Source organism: Brachycentrus maculatus, unplaced genomic scaffold, assembly GCF_059751285.1.
Source record: "Brachycentrus maculatus isolate JH-2025_06_01 unplaced genomic scaffold, ASM5975128v1 h1tg000241l, whole genome shotgun sequence".
NCBI lineage: Eukaryota > Metazoa > Arthropoda > Insecta > Trichoptera > Brachycentridae > Brachycentrus > Brachycentrus maculatus.
The window spans coordinates 197,272-222,416 of record NW_028280992.1 but is presented as its reverse complement, the minus strand read 5'-3'; the positions used below and the strand labels follow the sequence as shown (position 1 = coordinate 222,416).

The following is a 25,145-nucleotide window of genomic DNA, read 5'->3' as shown; positions in this document are numbered from 1 at the left end:
ACCAATTGAAATTGAGTATTTCTTGAGTTCATTTTGGAATTGGCAGAAATCCAACCTGCATTGCATTGCAGTCGAACATCTACTCAAGTATGCCATGGCTTCTGTCAAGCAAAATATTTTTTTCTACAGCAATCAAAATTATTTTTCACCTATAGCTGTCAGACAAATAACACTGTGTATGGATAAGAGGATATAATGACAATTATAAAGCGTGAAAATATTTTAAAAATTACATATAAAAATATTTTTAGACTTTAAAAATTATGTGGGTGGGTAAATGCATATGGTTTTATTTTAGAGGTTTTCGGATAATAATGGAGAGGGTAAAATAGAGATTAAAGTATCATTTAAAAATACCAAACTGCACCAACGAGTCCATTTGTTAGATGTTACACTTGGATAGCTTGACTCTGGCCAATGTTTATAGACGACAGTTTCTTCAGTTCTTTGGACACGTTGCGCGTGCAATGAGGGTAGCCTAGTACGACTGGCTGTGATTAGTGGGTTAGAGGGGAAGAGAGGGAGAGGAGGATCCTCCACACGATGGACCGATCAAGTTAAGACAGTAGCAAGCACCTCGGTGGTTGGAGCGCTACGTGCAGCGCAGTCAAGGGATAACTGGAGAAGAGTCATTACTTCCACAAGGGTCACAACCCTCAATAATGAGGACTACGATGGAGAAGAAAAAATAGTAAGGTGCATTACTGTAATAATATTCTGGAGGGTTGCTACAACTTCTTAGTCTGGGGGTGGGGGAAAGAGAACAACCCTGATTGTGAGTGTAGAGCTGAGCAGACCATAAAACACCGACTCAAAGGGTTTGGTGGTGACCTTCGGGATATCCATGAGGCGACTCTATCCCCAATTTTTTTACAATTTATTTATTTCCGTCGCTGCAAATCAATAACTTTACATTATAATACTTTTACATGAAACATAATTGTATTACAGAGGAATATAAAAATTGCATATCTATAATACTTTATATCGATATTCTTGTTATTAGAGTCGAGTTGTAGTAAATACACATCACCGGGAGATAACCGTCAATAGAGTCAACAAGTTCATCTTTCTTTTCTGGTTTACAATAAAAATAAATTTGAGTGTCATCCACATAGCAGTTAGACCATAATCCATGTGACTTTATTGTATTTTCTACATCTTTGGTATAGAGAAGGTACAGAAGAGGACCTAGAACTGATTCTTGCGGTACACCAGTAGGGACGGAATGATTGGGGGTTGGAAGCACATCTTGCTTCATTCCATCTCTGATACAGCAACCACTCTTCTTCTTCGTGTGCCTTGTTAGCTCCTCCCAACGTTGGGGATCACTATGGCAAAGGCTTCGCAGTCCTCCACTTCTCTCATCCCGGTCCAGTCACAAATGTTGCAAATCCACAATGTATGTTTTCTGCCAGGTCCTCGGCGTCCTTCTATTTTCCCCATCATCGTACCTTTAACTGCGCCAAGGAATATCCACTAGGTCAGCCTATTCTAGGCATGTATTTAAGGCAGACTTCATGCTTGAATGGGAATACTGCTTCAGCATCAAGCATTTCTCCATTTTTGTGGTAGCACGGTTTTCCATTTTTAAGAAGCGCGGGAGGGATGAGTGGGTGTTTAGATTTCAGATGTGCTCGGATTAGCGGGGGTTAGGATTATAGAGGTCCTGCTGTAAATAAATATTTTTAAAAAAGTACCTTCAACTGCGCCTCCTTGTGCTGCAGCTCCTGCTCCAGCTTCTCGTTGAGGTCGTGCAGCGAGGTGGACTCACGCTGCGCGTTGAGGTAGCGCTTCTCCAGCGTGGCGATGCGCTCCTCCTGGTCGCCCTTCTGCGCCACATTCTCGCGCAGGTCGCGCTGCAGCTTAGCGCACTGCTCCTGGCTGCGCGCCAGCTCGCGCCCGGCCCGGTTCAGGTTCTCCTCCAGCTCGCCCGTCTTGGTGGACAGCTCCGCCACGCGCCGCTGCCACGAGCTCAGCTCGCCGGACTACCAACCAACCAACATACCCGGTCAGACTAGACATTCGCAATAAGAAAAACAAACTGGGGGGATCATGCAAAAAGTGTCATTCTTCTTACATTGAAAAGTAAATCAAAATGCACAATTTAATTAGTGACATTCTATCGTTGGTTTAAACATAAAACTAAGAATGGTGGCCCGGATCTTACTTTACTTTATTAACACATTTTTGGCGTGCGGTTTTTTCACTAACCCCGACCCTAATTAGTATATTAATATATTATATAGATATTAATATGGAAATAGTATGAAATTGAAATATTTGTGTAAATATTAAAAAAAACAAATATTTCTTTATTAAAAAAATAAATAAATGAAATTACAAGTAACCTTATCACTAGTAACCGCAAACCCAACTCCGATCAGTACCATATTTTTTGGCATCTCGTGCTGTACCAAAAGTAAGCGAATAGAATGCTTATAAGCATCTCTCGCTCTCTAATAATTTAAAATTTAAAAATTTAATAGTATGTTAAAAACACTTTAAAGTGTTTCCCGCAAACAATGTGTCAAAAAAATATTATATACGATTTTTTTCTTCACTTTTGTGATATACTATATTCCGTGGATTTCTTTTACAGTGCAGGAAGCTTAATTTAAGAACATTGAGAATCCGAGGGTAGTCCATCAATGAATTGCACCCTTTCAAAGTCACTTTTGGGTGTATTGTGGTACATATATTTTCTTTGTGTTTGAATAATGACGGGTTATCATTTCGATGCACGGATTTTGTGGTAATTATTATAACTTAAAATATATATTTCATGGAATATATTTCTAAAACATGACTTTTTCTTTTAAATCGCAAGTTTACTAATGTGAAAAAATCTAAAACTATATAGTTAGTGTTCAAAATTCAAATATCAATTAGATGTAATATTTTTGACTAAAATATTGTGGTTTTTGTGACACGAGAAAGTTCAGCAAAGACAAGAAACGGATTCCATCATGGTGTGGTGTACAACTAAGAATGTATTGATCGTCTTCATCCAAGAATTTGAAATTACATATCTTTTTCATAAACAACAAAAATTAATTAAAGGTGTAGTATTAATTTCATAGTATTAAGGAGTGGTGAAGTATTTTGATAAAAATAATGGGTACTCAAGTCCATATGAAAGTTGTGTAAAAACATAATACAAAATCATGAAAATAAAGTATTAAAATAATCATATAATATTAAAGAATGTTTGGTGAATGGGAGCTATTTCCAAATACGTAAGTCAATTTTTCAATATAAAAATGGAGAACATATTGTTTACAATTTGATCAAATTCATCTCAAAGATCAAATAATAACGATTTAAGTCTTATAATTATTTGATGAATTTCATCATAAGTATAAATCTCATAATATTTTCCAAAGAATGTATTAAATTTATACTGCGCAAGCAATTTTTCTGTAAAAAAATTATCATCTAAACATATTTAAAAACGAATTGTAAATATCTCTCATTCATCAGACACTCCTCAATAGTTTTGGTACAATGCAATCGTGCAATACTGTTAGTAAGAACGGTGAAATAAAAGAGAATGAACCCAACCAATACGATTATTTACAGGACACAGTTGGCAAATAAAGAGTAACAAATATACCGACCTGTTTATCTAAGATGGATTGTAGTTCTGAGATCTTCTTTTCAGAAGTATTGTTGTTAGTGCCATTAACCTGTGTTGCGAGTGCTTCGTCAGACTGTGGCCGAGGCAAACGGGAAACAGAAACAACAATTACACATGCACCTCGCGCCACTCACTACTTTACGGCTTGCCAAATGCAACAAAAGTAACATTTGATTCTTAAAATGCAATCTGGTATCGAAATATGCCGAACCCTTAATAATAGACGATTGTAACCATTAGCTTGTACCTGGTAATAAAAAGGCCAGATGAGTAAAAGGTGGGACGGTATAGAGTAAGAGTGCGATCGATCAGTTGATCACAAAGCAAAATTAGGGCTACAAAAGTACAGATCTAATTACTTATACCGTCAGCTTGAACAATCTATATTTAAATACTATTTTATATTAAAATAATATTGCATTTTAAGAATCATTAGCCATTAAGAACAGTCACAATAAACTCTTAAAAAGGATATCTGAAAAAATTAATTCATAGCGATTGCACCGACCTATTTTTTTCATTAAAAAAAATTATGATTTATTTATACCTCAAGCATTTCAAAAATAAATCATGGTTTATTTTAGATTTTATTTACAGTAGAGAATGTTTATCCAAAGAATTTCGACTGGTCATATTTATCAAAATAATGATATGGCTGAAAATGGCGCAAATGGAAATGAAGAAATAAAATAATAAGACTAAAAGACTTGACAAACTATGAAAACATTGAAATACAGACTATGTTTATTTTAATATTCTAAATATTCATGCAAATATGACAACAGAAAACAATCACGAAATTAAAATATAACCACGACAGTAATAAATAAACAAAATCAAAATAATTACTGTACATTCACTGCATGATTAAATGTTATGTGAAAATAAAGGTAAATTACAAAAAAAAATATGTTGATAATTTTGTCCCAAGGAAAATGGGTGTGTTTGACAGAATCATTATACAATGAGATGAGTGAGTAAATTTGATTGAATTTTGGTAATTATAATCCTTCCCAAATAACACTACTGTAAACATTTCAACAAAATTAATCTGTTTGCAATTACTGAGGGTAAACTGTGGTGTTGTTGCCACCCTCTGTTGTAGGCAGTACTGATTTCATATGTAAATATTATCCGATATCAGATGAAAATATTAAAACGGTAAGTATCCCGTTTTGATGCTATGAAAATATTGCCTATATTAGCAGCATTGAATGTTTTAACAGATGCATACTGTTTTTAGAACTGATTTTTAAAATGTGTCTTTTTGCCAACTTTAGTTTCAGTTTAATGTATCACAATTTTTAGCTTTATACTTATCAATGTAGATAACATATTATTGTACTATTGATATATATCGCTGTTTAAATGCCAAAGAGCCACAATGCAAAAAAATTAAACTCTTTATTCCAAAAATGGTATCTCAATTGTCAACATTTTCATATTCAAAAAAGACACCCATGATTCTAGCGTTTGAAATGTCCATTTCTAACGCTAGAATCCTGGGTGTCTTTCGAATATGTAAATGTTGACAATTTATATACCATTTTTGAATTTTTATTTTTTTTGCGTTGTGGCCCTTTGGTCTTTTAATTCAAAATATGTCAACCCTTATGCTCCAAATTGATGAATATAAATGCATTATTCTAATTCCTTTATTATCTTCAAAAATTAAGAAAAAGTTTGTAATAATTGTAACTTATAAGTTAGTTACAGCAAAAAATAAAGTAAGTTTGGTTGAAATCAATATCTGACTAGAGCCATCTGCTGAAAGGGCCTGCAACTAGCTCTTTTACCCTATTCACTTATCTGAAAAACTTAAATACATATTATGGTGGAAAGCGATTATTAATTATGTTGGTGTACTTGATGATTGAATGTGCTCCCCGTATGTTAATATGATGGTGAAATATAACCAGCACCGGCAGAAAGTGAACACCCTGTAGTTTGCCAAATATGTATATTACTACACGAGCATGAACTGAACAATTCAAAGCATCTTATCACAAGTCCGACATGTATCCAAGTTATAACGCAAATTTTGAAGTAATGGGCGGATCAAAGTTCTAAAAGCTGTAGCGAAGTTATGTAGCTGAAGTTACAGGAATAATAATCGCAAAGTGACTTGAGTCACAGAGATTAAAATGATATCTGAACTGATTAATAACAAAATCTGGAGATAAATAAAGGACATCTTGTCTTTCAAATTGTGACTTTAAATACACAGAACTGATTTTAGATAAGTTTGTTGAGAAAATATTTGAAACAATGATTAAAATTATGATAATGTTCAAACAAATGTTAGAAGATAAGTTTGTTTTTTAAATCTGTTGGAATTTAAGTATACTGAAAAAGTGAGTTATTTTTTTTAATAACTACTATATGATTATTGACTGTGACTTATTAATTATATTGTATTGTGATTATTTATGTGACTCTGAGTCTATTTGCCTTGGGTTCTATTCCCAAGCAGATCAATATAAATATATGAAAGAGATGTATCACACTGATGTTGATTGATTAATACACTGGCATCTGTAGGACTGACCTTCATGATTAATTAATGATCAAATCAACACTATGTTGCTTGGATGCAGTGCCCTATTCACTATTAGGCGCAGATAAAAGTCAGAAGTGATAGTAATATGACTCCATAGATGTTTTTAACAGTCCTTCAAATTATGTTTAATATTCCACTTAAATATAGACATATATCTGATATAAATGTCCTGTTATTTATAATTTGCAAAATACTAATAACTTCATTTGGTATGTGAATGCATCACATGGTCATACAGTATATTGTTATGTATTTTCCAAATAAGTGAGGTCTGTGGAAACCTCGGCTGGAATTGATAAATAAGTTGATGTTAAAATAACAACTAAATGTAAAACTTACTTTTTTTTTGTGTAGAAAAACTATTGTAAGAGATTTTAATGTAGTCTAAGAATTTAATGTGCATAGGACCTGTGATTGACTGGCTTTGAACAATTATGATTATACACTGGGTAACTTCCATTGTGTGTGAATGTTACGGTGTAAACATGTTTAAAAAATATGGCGCTGTACGGATATCGGCTGTCCAAACTCAAAACACAGTAAGGGACATTTTTTTGGTAGTACGTTTTTTTTGCATTTTTGGACTAAGTAGATTTAACTTATTCCAAAAATGGAAAAAAAAAGCACTAACAAAAAATGACCCTTACTGTGTTTTAACCCTTTTTCACACGAAATTTTTTTGGTATGTGCATGTTGCCAACTCGAAGTGTTTTTTTATGTAGATAATTAATTTGACTTGAAATAATAAAAAAATTATAGAATTTAAAAATAAGGTTTTTTAAAATTTGTTGTTGTATAACTATTTAATTGTTCTAATATGATTTTGGTTAAATTATATTGAATTCTAAAAAAAAAACAATACTTAAGAAAAATTGAGAGATAAGACTTAATTTTACTGCCGCAGCAGCGGCGGCACTCGAGTGATACAGCAAACCATTCATGCCGCCATTCAGGCGGCACTCGAGTCCGAAGGGTTAAGTTTGGACAGCCGATATGCCCTTGACGTCACAACGTCGACCAGTAATCTTATAGGGTTCATAGTTCCAGGCATGGCGGCCTATGACAACATGCCGGAGGATTGTCAGTTCAGTTTGCGGTGTGGCGGTTGGAAATGGGGCTACCTTGGCGGGGGCGTAGTGGTCCCCGTTGGCGTCTCCGGGAGCGGGGGAAGTGGATCCGGGCTGGCCGTTCTCCTTGGGGCGCGGAGACAGGCCCCCCGGGTGGTCAGAGCCATCGGGGTTAGGGACCAGCCCGCCAGTCTTGTACTGTTGTAGCTGAAACACACAAATGGGATTTATTTTCTTTTAATAACTTTTTTTATTGGTTGATGAATGAAAGAATCTATTTTTTTTTTAAAGGAATAATCAGAAAAGCCTCTTTTTAGAGGCTTGTCTGCAGGTAGGATAGTAAGGATAGGGAAGGTAAATGTGAAAAACACATCACAAACACCCAGGCCAATTGAAAATAAATCTTTCTTGAATTCATTTTGCAATTGGCCGGGATCGAACCAGCGACACCAGTTTCGCAGTCCAGCGTATACCCAAATACGCCACGGCGCCTGTCAATGCCAATAATTATACAGTTATTTCACACTCTTAACGGGAAAGGTATATCTACCCGTCCAGGCAATTGATGCTTAAGGACGGGAAGGGTATTTTTACCTTCTGCAACGGCCTCATTTCAAAGGCAGAAAAGAAGGATTCATCCAATGTTTTAAACTAAATATTATGTACCAATCTCTTTGTTAAGGTCATAACTATGTGTACATAAGTGTCAAATGCTGTCGTTAGTGGTCTGCAGGCGTAAAAAATACCCATCTGAAATGTGTTAACATTAATGAAGAAAAATATGGGTATTTACAGGCCTTACGCTCAATTGTTGTCCGATTTAAGTGATCACTTTATACATTGCGTAACATTAACCACTCTATCCATGATTTTGAATGAAGTATATATGCTGAGTACAAGTATAAAAGTGATAACACTATTCACATTTTTATCGACTAGTAAAAGGAAAAATTTGGCACTTATGAACCAAGTTCGGATAGGAGACATGGAGACAATATGCGGGCATTACGATTTAAAATTATCAAATCACTAAAAAAATAACTTTCTATTCCTGGATTCGAACCAAGACTGGGGTCATATTACATATGCGTTAACTAGACATTTATAATACCAGTCCTGAAATCTTCAAATGTCACATGCCACTCTACTTCAATGGTAAGCAGTCTGTTATCTTGAATGTGAAATAGATCACACCCCTTATAAAATATAATAACTTCAGAAACTCTAGCGTTAATTATCCAATATGTTTTTGTTTCCTTTTATATCTAAAATGATTTAAAAGCATTTGAATCCCACTAGATTGTGAATAAGGAATTTATTTTTTAAATAAAAATTTGTTCACTTACTTCTTCTTTGGTAAGCACTAATTCTTCTTCTAAACTAGTATTTCGTTCTAATGCCACTCGAAGTCTTTCTCGAACCTGCAAATCAATTAAAAACATTTTAATATCTTCAGTAATACAACAACAAAACATAAATTACACACACAATTCACATCGAATCACAAACATAGTCTTTGAGTGCTCTAGCACTGAATGTCTTCGTCTGAGTGTCTTTCACTTTGAGCTCCTTCACTTACGTCATATGTGTTTTATCGAATTTATTTCAACAATCATATTCAACTTCGCGGATTTTTCTCAAACAATAGTTCTGTAAAATACGATAACAAAGTCATTAATCCTATAGATATTGTTTGTTTAAATACAGCAATAATTTCTAGGGAAATTGTAACAAAAATGCGGTTCTTCTACAAGAATTAGAATTGCTAGACAATCTTTCTAACACAAAATATTTAGAATTGGAAAAATTCTTTATGTAACGCTGAAAAAAATAATATTCTTTTCAGCATTACATGAATATTCTATTTCTACAAATAAACGAAAAGATAAATGAAATCGTAAAAATAATGTGGCCTTTAGCATCAATCTGTCTAGTTCCTCAAATATTACACTAGGATATGCTGGAACCGATAATTTAAAGCTGATTTTATGCCAAATCCACATGAAATTTTCGTAAATTATTACGATATTCCAGGCCCAAAACCATCGGAATGTAACAAATTATTGACGGCGGGGAGGCTTCAGTTAGTAAATATAACAGTTTCAGGATCGATAGCGAATAAATACGAGAAATATACTACTGTAATAAGTACGAAGTGTGACATAACTGTAGAAATTATATTTTTTAAATTAAAAGTTAACAAGGTAAATATCTTTCAACGGAGCAGATAATGAGACGTAAAAAAAAACAAAACAAAGAGTTAAAAAACATTGTTTAAAAATTTCAACAATATATCTGTTTGTTGAAATGTTGCAAAAGCTCTAGCATATTAAGAATATAATATTAAACGAACAATATAAAGCGATTATAAAAAATATATTAAGGTAATATATGTACTACCTCAAAGGCGCTTCGCTGTAATTATTATTAGTTTAATCCTTGATATATAAAAATTATAAAAAGGGAGTTTAAAAATATTTGATAGAACCTTCAAAAAAACCCGTATATGAATGATGTAAATCAACTTTTTAAAAATCGGTTTTTACATTACTGCAATCTTGGAATAATCGCAATAATATCTTTATTTTAAATAAAAAAAAGAGAAATATTTGTGTTTTTATTATTTACACAAATATTTCAATTTCATACTATTTCTGCGAGTCTAAGCAAATCATTATTAGAAATAGGTATCAAATTGCGGTAGAGGGATTCGAACAGAGAAACTCTGACTTAAGAGTACGCGACACTAACCACGGGACCACAACCCGACCACAATAATATCCTCAGCAGTAAAAGCGAGATACAAAGAGATATTTTAAAGTCTCCCAAATTACAGATCCTTTTCAGTATATCAGTAAATTGCTATCAGTAAAAGGAAAAATGCAACATATTAATAAAATCGATCTTATTTTTCGGATTTAGCGAATTCGGGAATTTTTTTCTAATCCTACCCCTTTTTCTTTTCTACCCGAGTACTAGCTGAAAAGTTTATTAAGCCAAATAAAAAATGGTGGCTTCACTTCGGCACTCGTCAATGCGCTCCAGAATTCGTTCATCCATCACCGAAGTGAATAAACATTCCCTCGATGTTAACTGAGCCATACGAAACCGAAAGCCCTGCGCGTAATCCGACTACGCGTAGGTACCCACCCGTTTATATTACCCTTATTTAAAAATCGATAATCACCATTCCTTAAAAAAACATTTCATTTTCCGTTAGCGAGAGAGCCGGCCAGAAAGAATACCGGAGTAAAAATACAATAACGGGGATATTTGTTGTTTTAAGTAATTCGATCGCATACAAATGAATTCCGGGGCTAGAAGACCGGAAAATCGGCTCGTATTTCAGTATAATCGGTTTATTCAGCTTACACCCTTGTTGAATTAAACATACGTATAATGCGCGGATATCATTTTAAAAACAATTCAAGAAAAATAAATACTAACGATAAAAAACGGAAACGTACGTAATGTAATGAAATGTTTAGATTATGATAATAATAAAGACAATGAGCAATGTTTTGCCTAATTTCACAGCAGCCAGTATCACATACTGCTTTATGACTAGAGATCAATTTAATTAACAATACTAATGATCTATTTTTTAAGTCTTTATAAAATAAAACTTCTTTGTTTTAAACCAAGTTTTATTGGTACTTTTCTCCAACCAGAAAAGAGCCTCGTCATCATCAGGATTAAAAATGTACTAGTTTAACCAGATGGAGAAATGTACTAATAAAATTTTATTAAAAGCAAAATAGTTTTATTTTATAAAGTTTATAAAATGTGTCACAAAGTATCTGCGAAAAACATTCAAGAATTTTTTTAAATGTCTGTAAGTATTTCGAATATTAATGTAATTTCGTACTTTCAGTAATTGGTTAGTCACTTTGTGGTAATATCTATCAATTTTAATTAAAGTTTCACTTGGAAAATACCCCTGTTTCTTATAATCTTTTTTGATATGTGTTTCGATGCATTCCGCATCTTTTTTACCGTAGCGTGACATAAAAATATGGTATTTACCAATTACAACTTAATTTTGTACTGTTTAAATACTATAATTTTTTTTTGTAAAATAAAACAACTTTGTTTTAACCACTTTTTATTGGTACACTTTTTCCAACCGGTTTCGACACGAACCTTGTCATCATCAGGGTTTATGTACTAAATTCTAAAACATTGAAATACTCATAATTAATTACTCTTCACTTCCTTTCTTTCAAAAATTAACCATGAGTATTTTAATGTTTTAGAATTTAGTACATAAACCCTGATGATGACAAGGTTCTTGTCGAAACCGGTTGGATAAAGTGTACCAATAAAAAGTGGTTAAAACAAAGTTGTTTTATTTTATAAAGTTGTGCCATATGTGCCACAAAGTATCTGCGAAAAACATCAAAGTAAACGTTATTTTTATTTTAAATTTAATTTGGCAGTCCTAATGAGAGGATGTTTCTGCCAGTGTTGAGTGTTATTGTTATTCACAAACAAAGTAATAATAATAAATAATAATAAAATACAAAAATTATTAGTTAAAATGCGTTTAACTTTTTTTTTTTTTAATTATGACAGCGATTCTAGATTTTTTTTAGAACCCTTACCTGCACCCCAATGGTGCATAGGACACTGCATCTTATAAACGCAGTGTTATCTTGATCGTTAACACATGAAAGAAAGGTGATCAGCCCTCCACTTCAGGTACCAGTCCAGGGTAATATTGAATAAATATTTGAGTGGAAAAATCACCTATATTTATTTGATCCCCCCTGGGAATCGAACCCGGGACCTCCAGAACGGTAGCCGAGCGTGCTGACTATAACACTACGGAGGCGGATTCTAGAATAAGGTTCAGAATATATTTTTTTATACACGGCAAATTATTAAAATGTACGTGTAAAATAAATAAATTTCTTATTACGAATATTACAGCAAACTTAAAACTCGTAAAAAAATAAACGCAGTTGGAAGATAAGCAAAGAAATAAGCAGCGCTTGTACTACCATACATTAGGTTTATAAGATTTTCTACGCTCTGATGTTTGATTGGTGGCAGTAAATAAAATCAAAAGCAACGCTTGAGTACTGATTTGCCTGCCGCCATTTGAAGCGGAGATTTTATTTCGATGCAGATTTATTTATAATACATTTGAGCGAAATTTATTTATAATTTTTATTTGAAGCACTAACTTTGTGATTTTCCATTTTATAATTGAAATGTAACTTTGTTTTAAAATCACTTAAAATAATTTATTATAACTTAATTATAATGTCTACCGGTTTCGAAGCTAAACGCTAAGTCTTGATAAAGAAGCGGTTAGCTTCGAAACCGGTAGACATTATAATTAAGTTATAGTAAAATATTTATAGTGATTTTAAAACAAAGTTACATTTTAATTATTACGAAATTTATTTGTTGGATTAATATCGACTTACATATTTAGTAAAAATAATAATATTTAGCGATTTGTAGAGCGTCATTTTCGTAAAACAAAGCCATGATTGATAACCACCCAACTAAAATTTTTGGACAACATAGATGGCTCTCGTGAACTCATATGTATAGCGTCATGAGATTGATGATATACGTAGGAGTTTCAAAATTTTTAGTAGTGTGGTTGTCAAAAATGGTGAATGTTGCACGTTTGTAAAGTGATCACTAAACCAGCCTATGTCAGGTTATAAGCCCTATTAACACCTAGACTTAAATATCCTTCTCCGTCTATGTTGAGGTGTCATTATAAAATAATAATAAAAAGCTCCTAAGTGGAGAAAACACACATTTGTGAACAAGTATTTGGACACACTGTAAATGTTTTGATTATCTTTCATTATTTGTTATCCTATTAAGCGCCGCGATTATTGACTGGATTTAAACCTACCAACACCAATATGATAACAAAATGAAAAGTGAATTTTAACCGCTCTACGCATACGAACGTTCGTGATACGCGCGGTTTTTCTTCGCCATTCGGCGCTAAACCGTATGACCTACGCACACGAGAAAAGATATCTGTTCCAAAAATACTTAATGCGTACCGGATACACTGTCAAATTTTTGTTAGGTTTCATACCTGACAATATTTTGTGACAAAAAACGTTGTGTTTTTTTTTGCTTGTTTATAAAAAACATGTCTGAAAAAACTCGAAGATGGGGTGGTTAGACGTAAAATAATATCGTAATAAAGTAAAGTCTTATTTATTTTATTACAAAAATGTTAATAATATTAGTATATAACCACTCACCGATTATTTGGTTGTTTATTAGAGGAATATTATTTTAAGTGCTTTCCTAATATAAAAAATCTCAACATTTTGAGTGTGTCCAAATATCTCACCAATAGATGTCTCTAGTGAAGTTCTAGTGATTCAAGAACAAGGTTTCTAAATTGGTTCATATATATAGAACTTCCAAGAATTTGAGTAGTGTGGTTGTCGATAATGGGTAGAATTGGTGAATGTTACACGTGAGTAAAGTGATCACTTAAACCAGCCTATGACGGTCGTCAGCCCCGTAAATGCCCAGACTTCCATATTCTTCTTCATCTTTGATGAGATGTCAAAAAATAAAAAAATAAACTTTATTATTAGTGTTTAATATTTTTACTCCGGTACTTTAATAAAGTAAAGTCACTCGTAAACGAGTGGAGGCTTTAAAAAAAAGTAAAATAACTAGACTACAAGTATCAGAACAAATCACCAAATAATGTTTTATGTTGTTGTTAAGATATTGAGAATCCAAAGCCATCTAGATTTGCAATTTGCGGCAGGATGAAGTGCCATTCCGAGGCATTTGTTTTGATATTCAGGGACTCGAGAGCGAAAATTTCGCAGGCAAAACGTGAGGAAAAAACACGTGAAAAGTGGAATGAAATAAAACACGCCTCGCTACATCCCTTCCGTACATAAACTTCATCCGCAGAATCAACCCGGGCAATTCGACAAATAGAAAAAAATGGAAGGGCGTGTGGCACGAGGATTATCGTAAGTCTTTCTTTTTTGCATCGTCTTTTTTGCGCGATGGACAAAATGGGTAGCTTGTAGCTTACATCGGCGGAAGTTATGTAATGTAAATGTCAAAATCATATATTTTCACGGAACAGAAAGGATAAACAAGCCGAGACGATAAGGGTGTCGTCCACTGCTTTATTACGCATACATATTATCCGGTTAGCGGGTAAAACTTTGAGGACGGACGGATTTAACAGAGCTTTTTTAAAACTTCCGTTAGAATGCTTTTTACCATTTTACCTAATATTTGATCGTAACTTAAATTCAATTAAGTCTTATATTAACAACATTTTGAGTGTGTCAAAATACTTGTTCGCAAATAGATGTTACTAGTGAAAAATTCTAGTGATTCTTGTACAATGTTTCAAAATTGGATCATACAAGTATATATATAGAACTTCCAAGAATTTGAATAGTGTGGTTGTCAATCATGGGTAGAATTGGTGAATGTTACAAGTGTAAAGTGATCACTTAAACCAGCCTATGACGGTTGTCAGCCCCGTAAAAGCCCGGAAATCCATTTTCTTCTTCATCTATGTTGAGATGTCAAAAAATAACATGATAAATCTTGTATTCTCAATATTATTAATATTTAAAGCATTTACTTTGTGGTTAGTCACTTTTAGTTACATTTTTTTTACAAAAAATGTTAGTAGTATTAGTATATAACCACTCACGGTGATTGTTTATATACTAATATTACTAACATTTTTGTAAAAAAATATAAAAATTAAATCTTGATATCAACTCGTGATTTATGCGTTATATAATGCAAAAATCTTCAGTTATCGAACATATCGTTTATTCATATTATTTATTTTTTAATTTTCGAGAAACCTAAACGGCTTGTGTTAAAAATTGGGATCAAGTTGTGGCGGAGCGGAGGATCGAACTCGTCGACCTTAGATCAGGCGTCCACGACATTAACCGCTAGACCAATACCCGACCTATACAAATATCATATTTTTCCTACTGCTAAGTAACTTCACTGCTAACTTAGAATCAATGAAATGTATAAAACTCATGCCTCTAGCGAGATAGCGAGTATTTTTGCCTAGAATTTTCATTTAACTTTGAACATAAAGAGTAAATCCACTCACGAGGCATGGGCTATTAAACTTAAAAAGTTGAAGCCTGAGTATTGTCATGATAAGCGGTGTTGCATAAGCCGTAGCTAGATTTCAGAGTCACTTGGACGTTAGGTAATTAAAAAAAAATACTGCCCGCCCTGAATAAAATCTCTGTGCACGCCACTGTACATACCTACGAATATGTCAAGATTTTGCATGACGAAATATGATGGATAGTACCGTATTACCACGATGGGAGATATTATATTGTACTTACTAAAACAATGGCGTCGTGAGCGAATAACAATATACGTCAAATAATATCAACAACTTGTCACAAGTTGTCAATACTGTTTTTCAGCAGCTCAAAAGTGGTGAGTGGCAAGCGCCGAAATGTCGGGAGGTCTATGTACTCGTATATAGGAGGCAAGGTTTATTAAAGGGTCATCGAAAAATAATGCCAACATTGAAAATAACCGTCATTAAAAAAACTATTAAAGGTAATTCAATGGTTTTGATCTTAAAATGTGAAGAAAGATATATTTTTTCGATGTGTTAACCATTCGTTGCTCTGCATATGTCTGAAGTCTGAAATTTCAATCATTTCAGGAGTACCTGTCAAGATAGCGGCAGAAATTCGCTCCCGCAGGTAATTTCAATTAAATCTTGTATTCTCAATATTATTAATATAATAAACACAACTAAATAAACAAACAATAAAATACAACTTAGACAAAAAAAATCAGCGTTTAATTTAACATTTAATACAAAAATTAAAATAGAGTTCTACAAATTAAACGCCAAATCTATAAATATATAATTACCCGTATAACGTAAAGGATTTTGGTGCTACATTTAAAAAAAAATATTGGCATTATTTTTCGATGAACTTGTATGTACAAAATTGAAATTACACTCGATTCTCCGTTCGGGGAATCACGCGTGTTTGCACAGCCTCACGGCAAATACGGGCACAAATAGATAAATAAATAAAAATATACATGTGAAAACATCTCCACAGTTAATTGATTCCGTTGTTTTATAAAAAAATACGCCGGAAGAATGTTCTCAGTACAAAACAACAGTTGAATAATTCAATTAGCTCCCCAGAGGCTGATTAATATCACTTGTTATTTTAGGAAACTTTGTGTCTTGGGTAAACTGAACTATGATAAAGATTTTATGGGTATCTCAATATAGATCCCGTCGGGTTGTGGTCCCGTGGTTATGATATGTGAGATAATAAGGATCCAAGTTAACTTTGATATTGCGAAAATCGCATCCAGAAAAATCATCAAAAAATATATGCAGGCGAGTCTATATTAAATTTCAAAAGAAGTATGAAACACGAGTAGTTTCGGGATGAGGTCCTATGGTTACTCATTTCTCGGTTTCTCGGTTCGAACCCACTCTACCACAATTTGATACCTATTTCTAATAATGAGCTGCTTAGGCTCACAGAAACAGTTTGAAATTGAAGTATTTTTGTAAATAATAAAAACACAAATATTCCTCTTGATTATTATTTTTTTAATTACCTAACGTCCAAGTGACTCTGAAATCTAGCTACGGCTTATGCAACATCGCTTATCATGTCCATACTCAGGCTTCAACTTTATAAGTTTCATAGCCTATGCCTACTCGTGAGTGGATTTACTCTTTATGTTTAAAGTTACTATAATTTCATGTAATTCATGAGTGAAAATTATAGACAAAAACACTCGCTTAAAGAATGAAGAAGCCATTATTAAGACGGAAATAAAGATATCTGGGTATTACATTGGCCGGTTTGAGTAATCACTTCATGCACGCTGTGTAACGTTCACCATTCTACCCACGATTTCAACCACATTGCTTAATTTTCAAAATTTATACTTAAGGTGATTAAAACCATTCACAATTTCGATTGTTATTTCTATTCCGAATTTCCAACAGATTATTTGAATTTGATTAAAACGCTCTCCTTATCATACATTGTGTAATACCACTTTTATAAACACTAATTCGTAAATACCGGTTTTGGAAAATCATTCCATTGTCAGGTTATTAAAATTAAATTATAACGATTTGACATTTGTATACAAATAAAATTTTGGAGGAGATAAGAAAATTTAAAATATTTTAAATTATTTTATTTTTATATAAATGTCAAATCGTAATAATTTTATTTCAATGACCTGACGATGGAATGATTTTCCGAAACCGGTAGTCACGAATAAGTGTTTATAAAAGTGGTATTACACAAAGTAAACAATGGATGATAAGGATAGTGTTTTATTACCATACCACAAAATTATCAATACTTTAAATATACGTTTAAAATATAAATTTGATTAGTTAAGATCACTTGACAAACCAACGACATGTCACAAGCCCTATTAATACCTGGACCATATTCTTCTTCGTCTGCGTTGAGATGTCAAAATAGAAAACGGATTTACTCGTAAGTAGGAGTAAGCTCCACCGAAGTTTGATTCGGCCGCAAGCGAGCTGTGCTTTGACAAAAAGCCCCACCAACCGATTAATCCGATTAATTTATTCAACAGACGCCATCGGCTGCGGTGAAAATTGTTTGTAATAAGTGGAAAAGGCACGAAGCGATTTTCCACCTCACCCAAAGCGAGGTTTTCAGGCCTGGATGTCTGGAGGGTGGAGACCCGACCCGAACTATTGAAATGTGTGGATTTCCAGGGAATTTATATTACCTACCTAACAAATATAATTAATTATCACGGGTGGATGTGAGAACAATTTATTTGGGCAAGGATTTACGTTTGAAAGCCGAATTACGACCCCAACGAAGGGTTCGAATTTTGGTTGAAAATATATTTTATCTATTTTTTGTACATCCATCTGCGAATAAAACAATGGCTAAAATGCTAAACATTTTACATTTAAAAGTGATTTTATTTTATTTTACTTGGTAAATACAACCACGTATTTAAATATATTTTAATGTACTCAATATCATTATCAAACACCATATGATATTAAATACATCGAAACAAGTGTCAGAATATATTTTGATAAATAATGGTATTTACTAAGTCCACCTCCGTAGTGTAATGGTCAGTACGCTCGGCTTCCGTTCTAGAGGTCCCGGGTTCAATTCCCAAGGGGGGTAAAATAAATTAAAGTGATTTTTCTAATATTTATTCAATATTACCATGGAGTGGTACCTGAATTGGAGGGCTGATCACCTTTTCTTCATATGTAAACGATCAAGATAACACTGCGTTTATATTACACAATGCCCTATGCACCATTGGGGTGCGGATAAGGGTTTATTATTATTATTTACTAAGTAAAAGTTGTAGTGGCTAAGTCCGCTCCCGTAGTGTAGTAGTTAAGGCACACTAGCTACTGTGCTGGAGGTTCCGAGTTCGATTCTGAGTGGGGGGAGGGGGTAGTATAAATATAACCTAGAATGCAGAGCTGAGCACTTTCTCTTTTGACAACACTGCTGTATAAAAGCAGTTTGGGCACTGATCGTATAAAAGCAGTTTGAAAACACTGCTTTTATACGATCAGTGCCCTATGTACCATTAGATGCAGGTAAGGGTTGGAAAAAGGATCTAAAAAATGGATAGATATTACCACAAAGCGACTGCTGTGTCAATTAATGAAGATATGAAGTGATTCGAGTATGTTTTACTACCAAGCCAATAAATTACACCTTTTAAAAAAGTATATTATTTTTTTACTCCATTTACAATTCAGCCAGAGCTGTACATAATATTCCTCTTCAAAGTCATTGTTTCGCGTCTTGTACTACGATTTTTATTGTGCTATAATTTTCAAGCTACGAGTACTACGTACTTTATTCGTTATTAATCTAGTATAGGGCTGATACTCTACTATTACGCATTCTACTTTCGTACCAATCGCCATATCGTGCATATTTAAAGTGTTTTTTTTTAATACGTGCTTGCGTACCTCAAAAACAAAACATGTTTTTTTTTGTTTTTAAATTTAAGTTTTACTTAGTAAAGTACCACTATTTCTTAAAATCTACTGTAACACATGTTTCGATTCTTTCCGCATCATTTTCAAACATCATATGATGCGGAATGCATCGAAACACGTATCACAGTAGATTAAAAATGGATAGATTTTACCAGAAAGTAACTGCCGAATCAATTGATGATATATTTTTTTACTAAGATGTGTTATTGCGAATGCCATAAATATTTTTTAAATACATTTTTCTACTTTTGTACTTTTGTACATACGTACTTTTGTACATACATATATTATCGATAAAATTAAGAAAGGTGTGTTGAGATGGTTTGGACATGTCGAACGAATGAGTGAGGAAAGAACGGTAAAACAAATTTATGAGGCGAATGTTAGCGGGAAAAGAAGCAGAGGAAGACCGAGAAAAACATGGCACGATCAGGTATGCCAAATACTTGAAAGTGGTCAGGTTAGGAGTCGTAACAATCGGCGGGTATGTATGAGGAGATGCATGAACGTGGAAGAGGCGAAGAATGTTTGCAAGGACAGAGTGGTGTGGCGCTCTATTCTCTCTGCCTACCCCTGCGGGGAAGCGGCGTGATGGTTAGTTAGTTAGTTAGTTAGTACATACGTATATTAAGAACTGCTTGTGTGTTTTTGAATGGTCAAAATGTTACATTTTTAATATTTTCATTTTTTTAAACGATTTTAGATTCACTTTGTAAATACCACTATTCCTTAAAAATCTTTTGTGACACGTGTTTCGATACATTCCGCATCATTTTCAAACACAGTATGTGAAACGAATTCTAAATTTTAGAGTTGGGTCCTTATTTTCATCAAGTTTGACAATAGGGCACATCCTCTCATTGAATCGATCAGTTATTTAGAATACTTGTGTATTATTACATAAAAGTTTAAAAAATCAAAAAAAAAATAGTTCGTCGTAGACAAAAAGGAACTTGGAGCCTGATTCCAGAATTGTATAGACGTAAATTTGAAACTTCAGGCTACATAGTTTTCTAAAGTTACGAGGTAATGACATTAAAATTACTTACGCCCCAAGCTTTATTAATTTATAGGACAATTTATGTAGCCCCGTTTTCGTGAGAAATCATCCAAAAGGCGCTTTACAATTTACGGTGATTTTAACATTTCAAAACGACATTACTAAATAATTATTTTTCACTCCAATATACAAAATGTATACATAATCCATTGTGGTGCATTATTAAGTTAGAAAAGAAAACTTTTTTTTATTATTAAATTATTTTACATAATACTCGTCCGCGTCCGCAGTGTAATGGTCAGTACGCTCAGCTACCGTTCTGGAGGTTCCGGTTTCGATTCCCAGGGGGAGGGGTCAAATAAATACTAGTATAAGTGATTTTTTCACTCTAATATTTATTCAATATTACCCTGGACTCGTACCTGAAGCACAAGGCTGATCACCGTTCCTTCATGTGTTAACGATCAAGATAATACTGCGTTTATATGATGCAGTGCCCTATGCACCATTGGGGTGCGGATAAGGGATGAAGAAGAAGAAGAAGAATGCCTATCGTTACTTTCAGTAAAATATGTAATCATCTTGTCTAGTTTAATTATAAATATCAATTAGTGATACAAATTCAAGGCATGGATAATAAGAACGAATCGTTATGAAAGCATTGCTAAATATTCAAGCATATTTTATAGATATGAACAGCAAAATATTCTTCTTAAGAGAGGGAAATTAAATTTAAAAAAAAAAACGAAACCTTACTAAGATTACTTTGTACATAAGAAAATATTGTCATAAAAACGAAATTGTTTCGCAGATCTAGCAGTCTAGTTTAATTCTAAATATTAATTAGTGATACAAATTTAAGATATAAATAATAAGAACGAATCGTTATGAAAGCATTGCTAAATATTCAAGCATATTTTATAGATATGAACAGCAAAATATTCTTCTTAAGAGAAGGAAATTAAATTAAAAAAAAAAACCGAAGCCTTACTAAGATTACCTTACTTTGTACATAAGAAAATATTGTCATAAAAACGAAATTGTTTCGCAGATGTACGGCTGTCCAAACTTAAAACACAGTAAGGAACATTTTTTGTAGTACGTTTTTTTGGATTTTTGGGCTAAGTAGAATCAACTTCTTTTTTAAATTTATGTTTTACTTAGTAAATACCATTATTTCTTAAAATCTACTGTGACACGTGTTTCGATGCATTCCGCATCATTTTCAAACACCGTATATTTTAAGAAATAGTGGTATTTACTAAGTAAAACATTAATTAAAAATGGATAGATTTTACCACAAAGTGACTGCCGAATCAATTAATGAAAGAATCAACTTCGTCCAAAAATGCAAAAAAAACGTCCTCCAAAAAAATGTCCTTTACTGTGTTTTGAGTTTGGACAGCCCTGTAGTGTAATACACAGAACAATAAGTTCACGACGGGTGTTGGAGCGAGTACCAGCAATAATGACCTATTTTGAAAGAGCAGGGGGGCCTAACGGAGAGTAATTACGGCATTTTATTGTAAGCAAAGTTCTCCGGGAATTTGCGAAATAAAGAACCTGTCGAAAATCGCGATTAAAGGCGTTCACTTCAACAGAAAATAAGATGAATTGCCCTCGGCGAAATGAAGTTTTATCTTTTCTCAAATTAAAAGAGAATACATAATTTATTACATTACCCGGCAGACGGGAGTAGACGTGGAGCGCTTGGAGGTCAGCGGAACCGAATTCCCAGACTCCTGCCAGATTTGAGTCTTTAAGGCCGTACTCGCAAACACAGAATTTAATCACCGGCCGACAACTGGAGAGATTACATAACTCTTCACGCCCGATTTTTTAAAAAGAATTTATACAGGATATTTTTTAGAATAAATATATGGAAAAAATATTTTTACATATTTTTTCTTAACTATTTGCCTATCAATAACTTTTCATAACCATGTAATTATTTCGAAGAAAAACTTATTTTATCAATGCAAAAACGGTGTTTTAAAAAAATACATAAAATGTATACTGCAGCTGTCTAGTTTAAGTGTCAAATATGATTGACGTACGACGCCATTTGCAAAAATTATAACACCTTCCGATAGGGTTATTAATTTCGCGCCACCCTGTAATACAAGATACGTAATACGGCAGTCCAAACTTAAAACACAGTAAGGGACATTTTTTAGTAGTACGTTTTTTTTTGCATTTTTGGACAAAGTGGAATCTACTTTGTCCAAAAATGCAAAAAAAACCTACTAGAAAAAAATGTCCCTTACTGTGTTTTGAGTTTGGACAGCCGAATACTGTTAGTGAGTTGGTTTTCTTAAATTAAGGAGGGGCTCGCGCGAGCTCCCTTTAAGGTCAGCCGTCACTAAGCCTAGACAACAACCCACCTTCTCGTCCAGCGCCTTGTGGTGCTCGAAGAGGCTCTTGAGCGCCTTGAGCACCTCCACCTCGGAGGACACGCCCGACTGCTGCGCCGTCTGCCGCTTCACCACGGTCATGCGCAGCGAGCGCTCGTGCCGGGACACCAGGCATTCTAGGTGTTCGAGCAGCAACTGCAAATATATACAATACCATTATTATCTCAGCATACATTCTGACACCTTTCCGCTTTCCACGAGTAGAACAAACTCTAAACATAGTAATTTAATCATAATAATACTAATTTAATAATAGAACAAGTCAACTTAATAATTTGGAAGTTTTAGAAATAAAAAAAACTGTTAAACAGAAATTAAATATAATCAACAATCAAATAAACTTAAGTCGAAGTCCCATTTTTAATATTTTTTCCATAAAATCATACCCAATCTAAACACAGCTATCCCCTCAGCAGTCCCTTTTTGGTTACGCTTTCATCATAAACTCTGTCTATACATGTATAAATAAATACATAATATGGCTCCAGAGTATCTAAAAGAGCAGTGTATTCCAGACGAATTGATTTATCGACGTCTCACGCTTCGATCGGCTACAACAACTGCTATGGGAAAAGTGATCTTGAAGTCCATCGACTAATTCGTCTGCAATCCATAGCTCTTGTAGATAATCTGGATAAGTCTGGGTATTTGTCATTTTACCCATAATTGACAACCATATTACTTATATAGTAGAATGGTGAACTTTACATAGATTATAAAGTGATCACTCAAAGCAGTCAACAACAGGTCGAAAGCCCGTTAAATAAAAATATAAACGTGAACATTCATGAATCTCAATACAATTTTTCATCTGTGTGGGGGGAGTATCAATGAAACTCGATAAACAATATGTTAACTACGATAGAATTCAGAATATGTGAATATGTGGATACGCTCAAAATATTCTCATAAAAGCTTTGTTGCATAATGTAAGGCAGAAAAAGGACTGATCCTGCCTTTCAAAACGAAATCCATAGATGACACCTTGGTATTTTTAAGGAAAACATTTTTTGTTCAAAAGATTTCACGGTCCATACAAGCCTGTCCGCCTCCGTAGTGTAATGGTCAGCACGCTCCGCTACCGTTCTGGAGGTCCCAGGCTCGATTCCCAGAGGGGGGGTCTAATAAATATAAGTGATTTTTTTCACTCTAATATTTATTCAATATTACCCTTGACTGGTACCTGAAGCGGAGGGCTGATCACCGTTCCTTCTTGTGTTAACGATCAAGATAACACTGCATTTATATGATGCAGTGCCCTATGCACCATTGGGGTGCGGATAAGGGTTCGTATATAAGCCTACCTGAAACTTTTGCATCACACTTATTATACTCGTATAATTAAAAATTTCATCCATCAATTTCGTCGGTTTTCAAAGTAACGATCCACCAAATACTATTCTCATTTATTATGTAATTTAAAAAAATAATTAAACAAAAAAACACCCAAATGACGCAACTCCCAAACCAGTAAATATCGTTGGGGGCTAATTTCGACATGTATTGAGGTATTTTATAACCCTACTTCCGTTGACCGTTTACCGTTGAAACATCCTGTACCCATGTTTACATTAGAATAAATATAACCTAATTAAACAAAAAAATTGTTATTGTCTGTATAACTTTCCTGTTGGTTCATTTAGGAGAATTAATTAATTTGTTGAATAAACAAAATCAAAACGGGTTATAACAACCCATTTCATACTAAATAAGGCCAGAAGCGGACTAAATGAAATAAAATTCCTTGGGTTTTTTTTTATATCCGCGGAAATTCGCCAAAATTTTTGATGAAAACTTTTTCTAAGAAACCTTAATCTGCGGTTTTTGCGTATTCTTAGCTTGAAATAAAAACAGAAAAATGTTTGAAGGTTCTTCGTTTCTTTGGGGAATAAAAAAGTGGAAGTTTTAATAATTAACATGGATCAATTCTTTTAAAAAATATAAGTGGATGGAAGTCTCGAAGTATCCTTCAACTTTAAGGTCGCGGCAAAGAGAGCTGATTTTAGGTTAAAAAATTTCAACCCTACATTTTTTAAAAACTTTTATTTCTCGCAAGAATAACTTTATTTCAATTTTATTTAAAAGGCAGCTACTTCAGTCCTGTGAAAACATGTGTCAAATGTTAATTTATCATTAACATTCGATTTTTAAGGCAATTCGATCAGTCTCTCTATCAGGATCTCTTTCCTTTAGGTACTGAGATATTCACTATCCAAATAGCCGCGAAATTGTATTTGATACATGTTTTGGCAAAAATCATCATTTTCAAACTCGTTTATCTCAAAACTACTGTTTTTTAAACTTGCGGCTATTTGCCTTTGCACATTAGGGTAAGTAATATATATTTTTAAAGTATTTAATTTGCTCCTCTCCCCACTCAAGAGTCGAAGAGGACGAACTAATGTGCAGTCCAAATGC

The 25,145-nt window shown here is 33.6% G+C and overlaps 1 protein-coding gene across 1 annotated transcript in view; it reads right to left on the bottom strand.

The window, feature by feature from the left end:
* Liprin-alpha (PTPRF interacting protein alpha) overlaps positions 1 to 25,145 on the bottom strand; it is a gene marked incomplete at its 5' end in the record, with an annotated part of 159,083 nt that overhangs the window by 31,336 nt on the left and 102,602 nt on the right. The window contains 5 exons of the mRNA XM_088264993.1: positions 1,701 to 1,988; positions 3,621 to 3,713; positions 7,322 to 7,474; positions 8,614 to 8,688; positions 22,698 to 22,862. Coding sequence (XP_088121119.1) covers positions 1,701 to 1,988; positions 3,621 to 3,713; positions 7,322 to 7,474; positions 8,614 to 8,688; positions 22,698 to 22,862 — 774 coding nt within the window. The remainder of the gene's footprint in view (positions 1 to 1,700; positions 1,989 to 3,620; positions 3,714 to 7,321; positions 7,475 to 8,613; positions 8,689 to 22,697; positions 22,863 to 25,145) is intronic.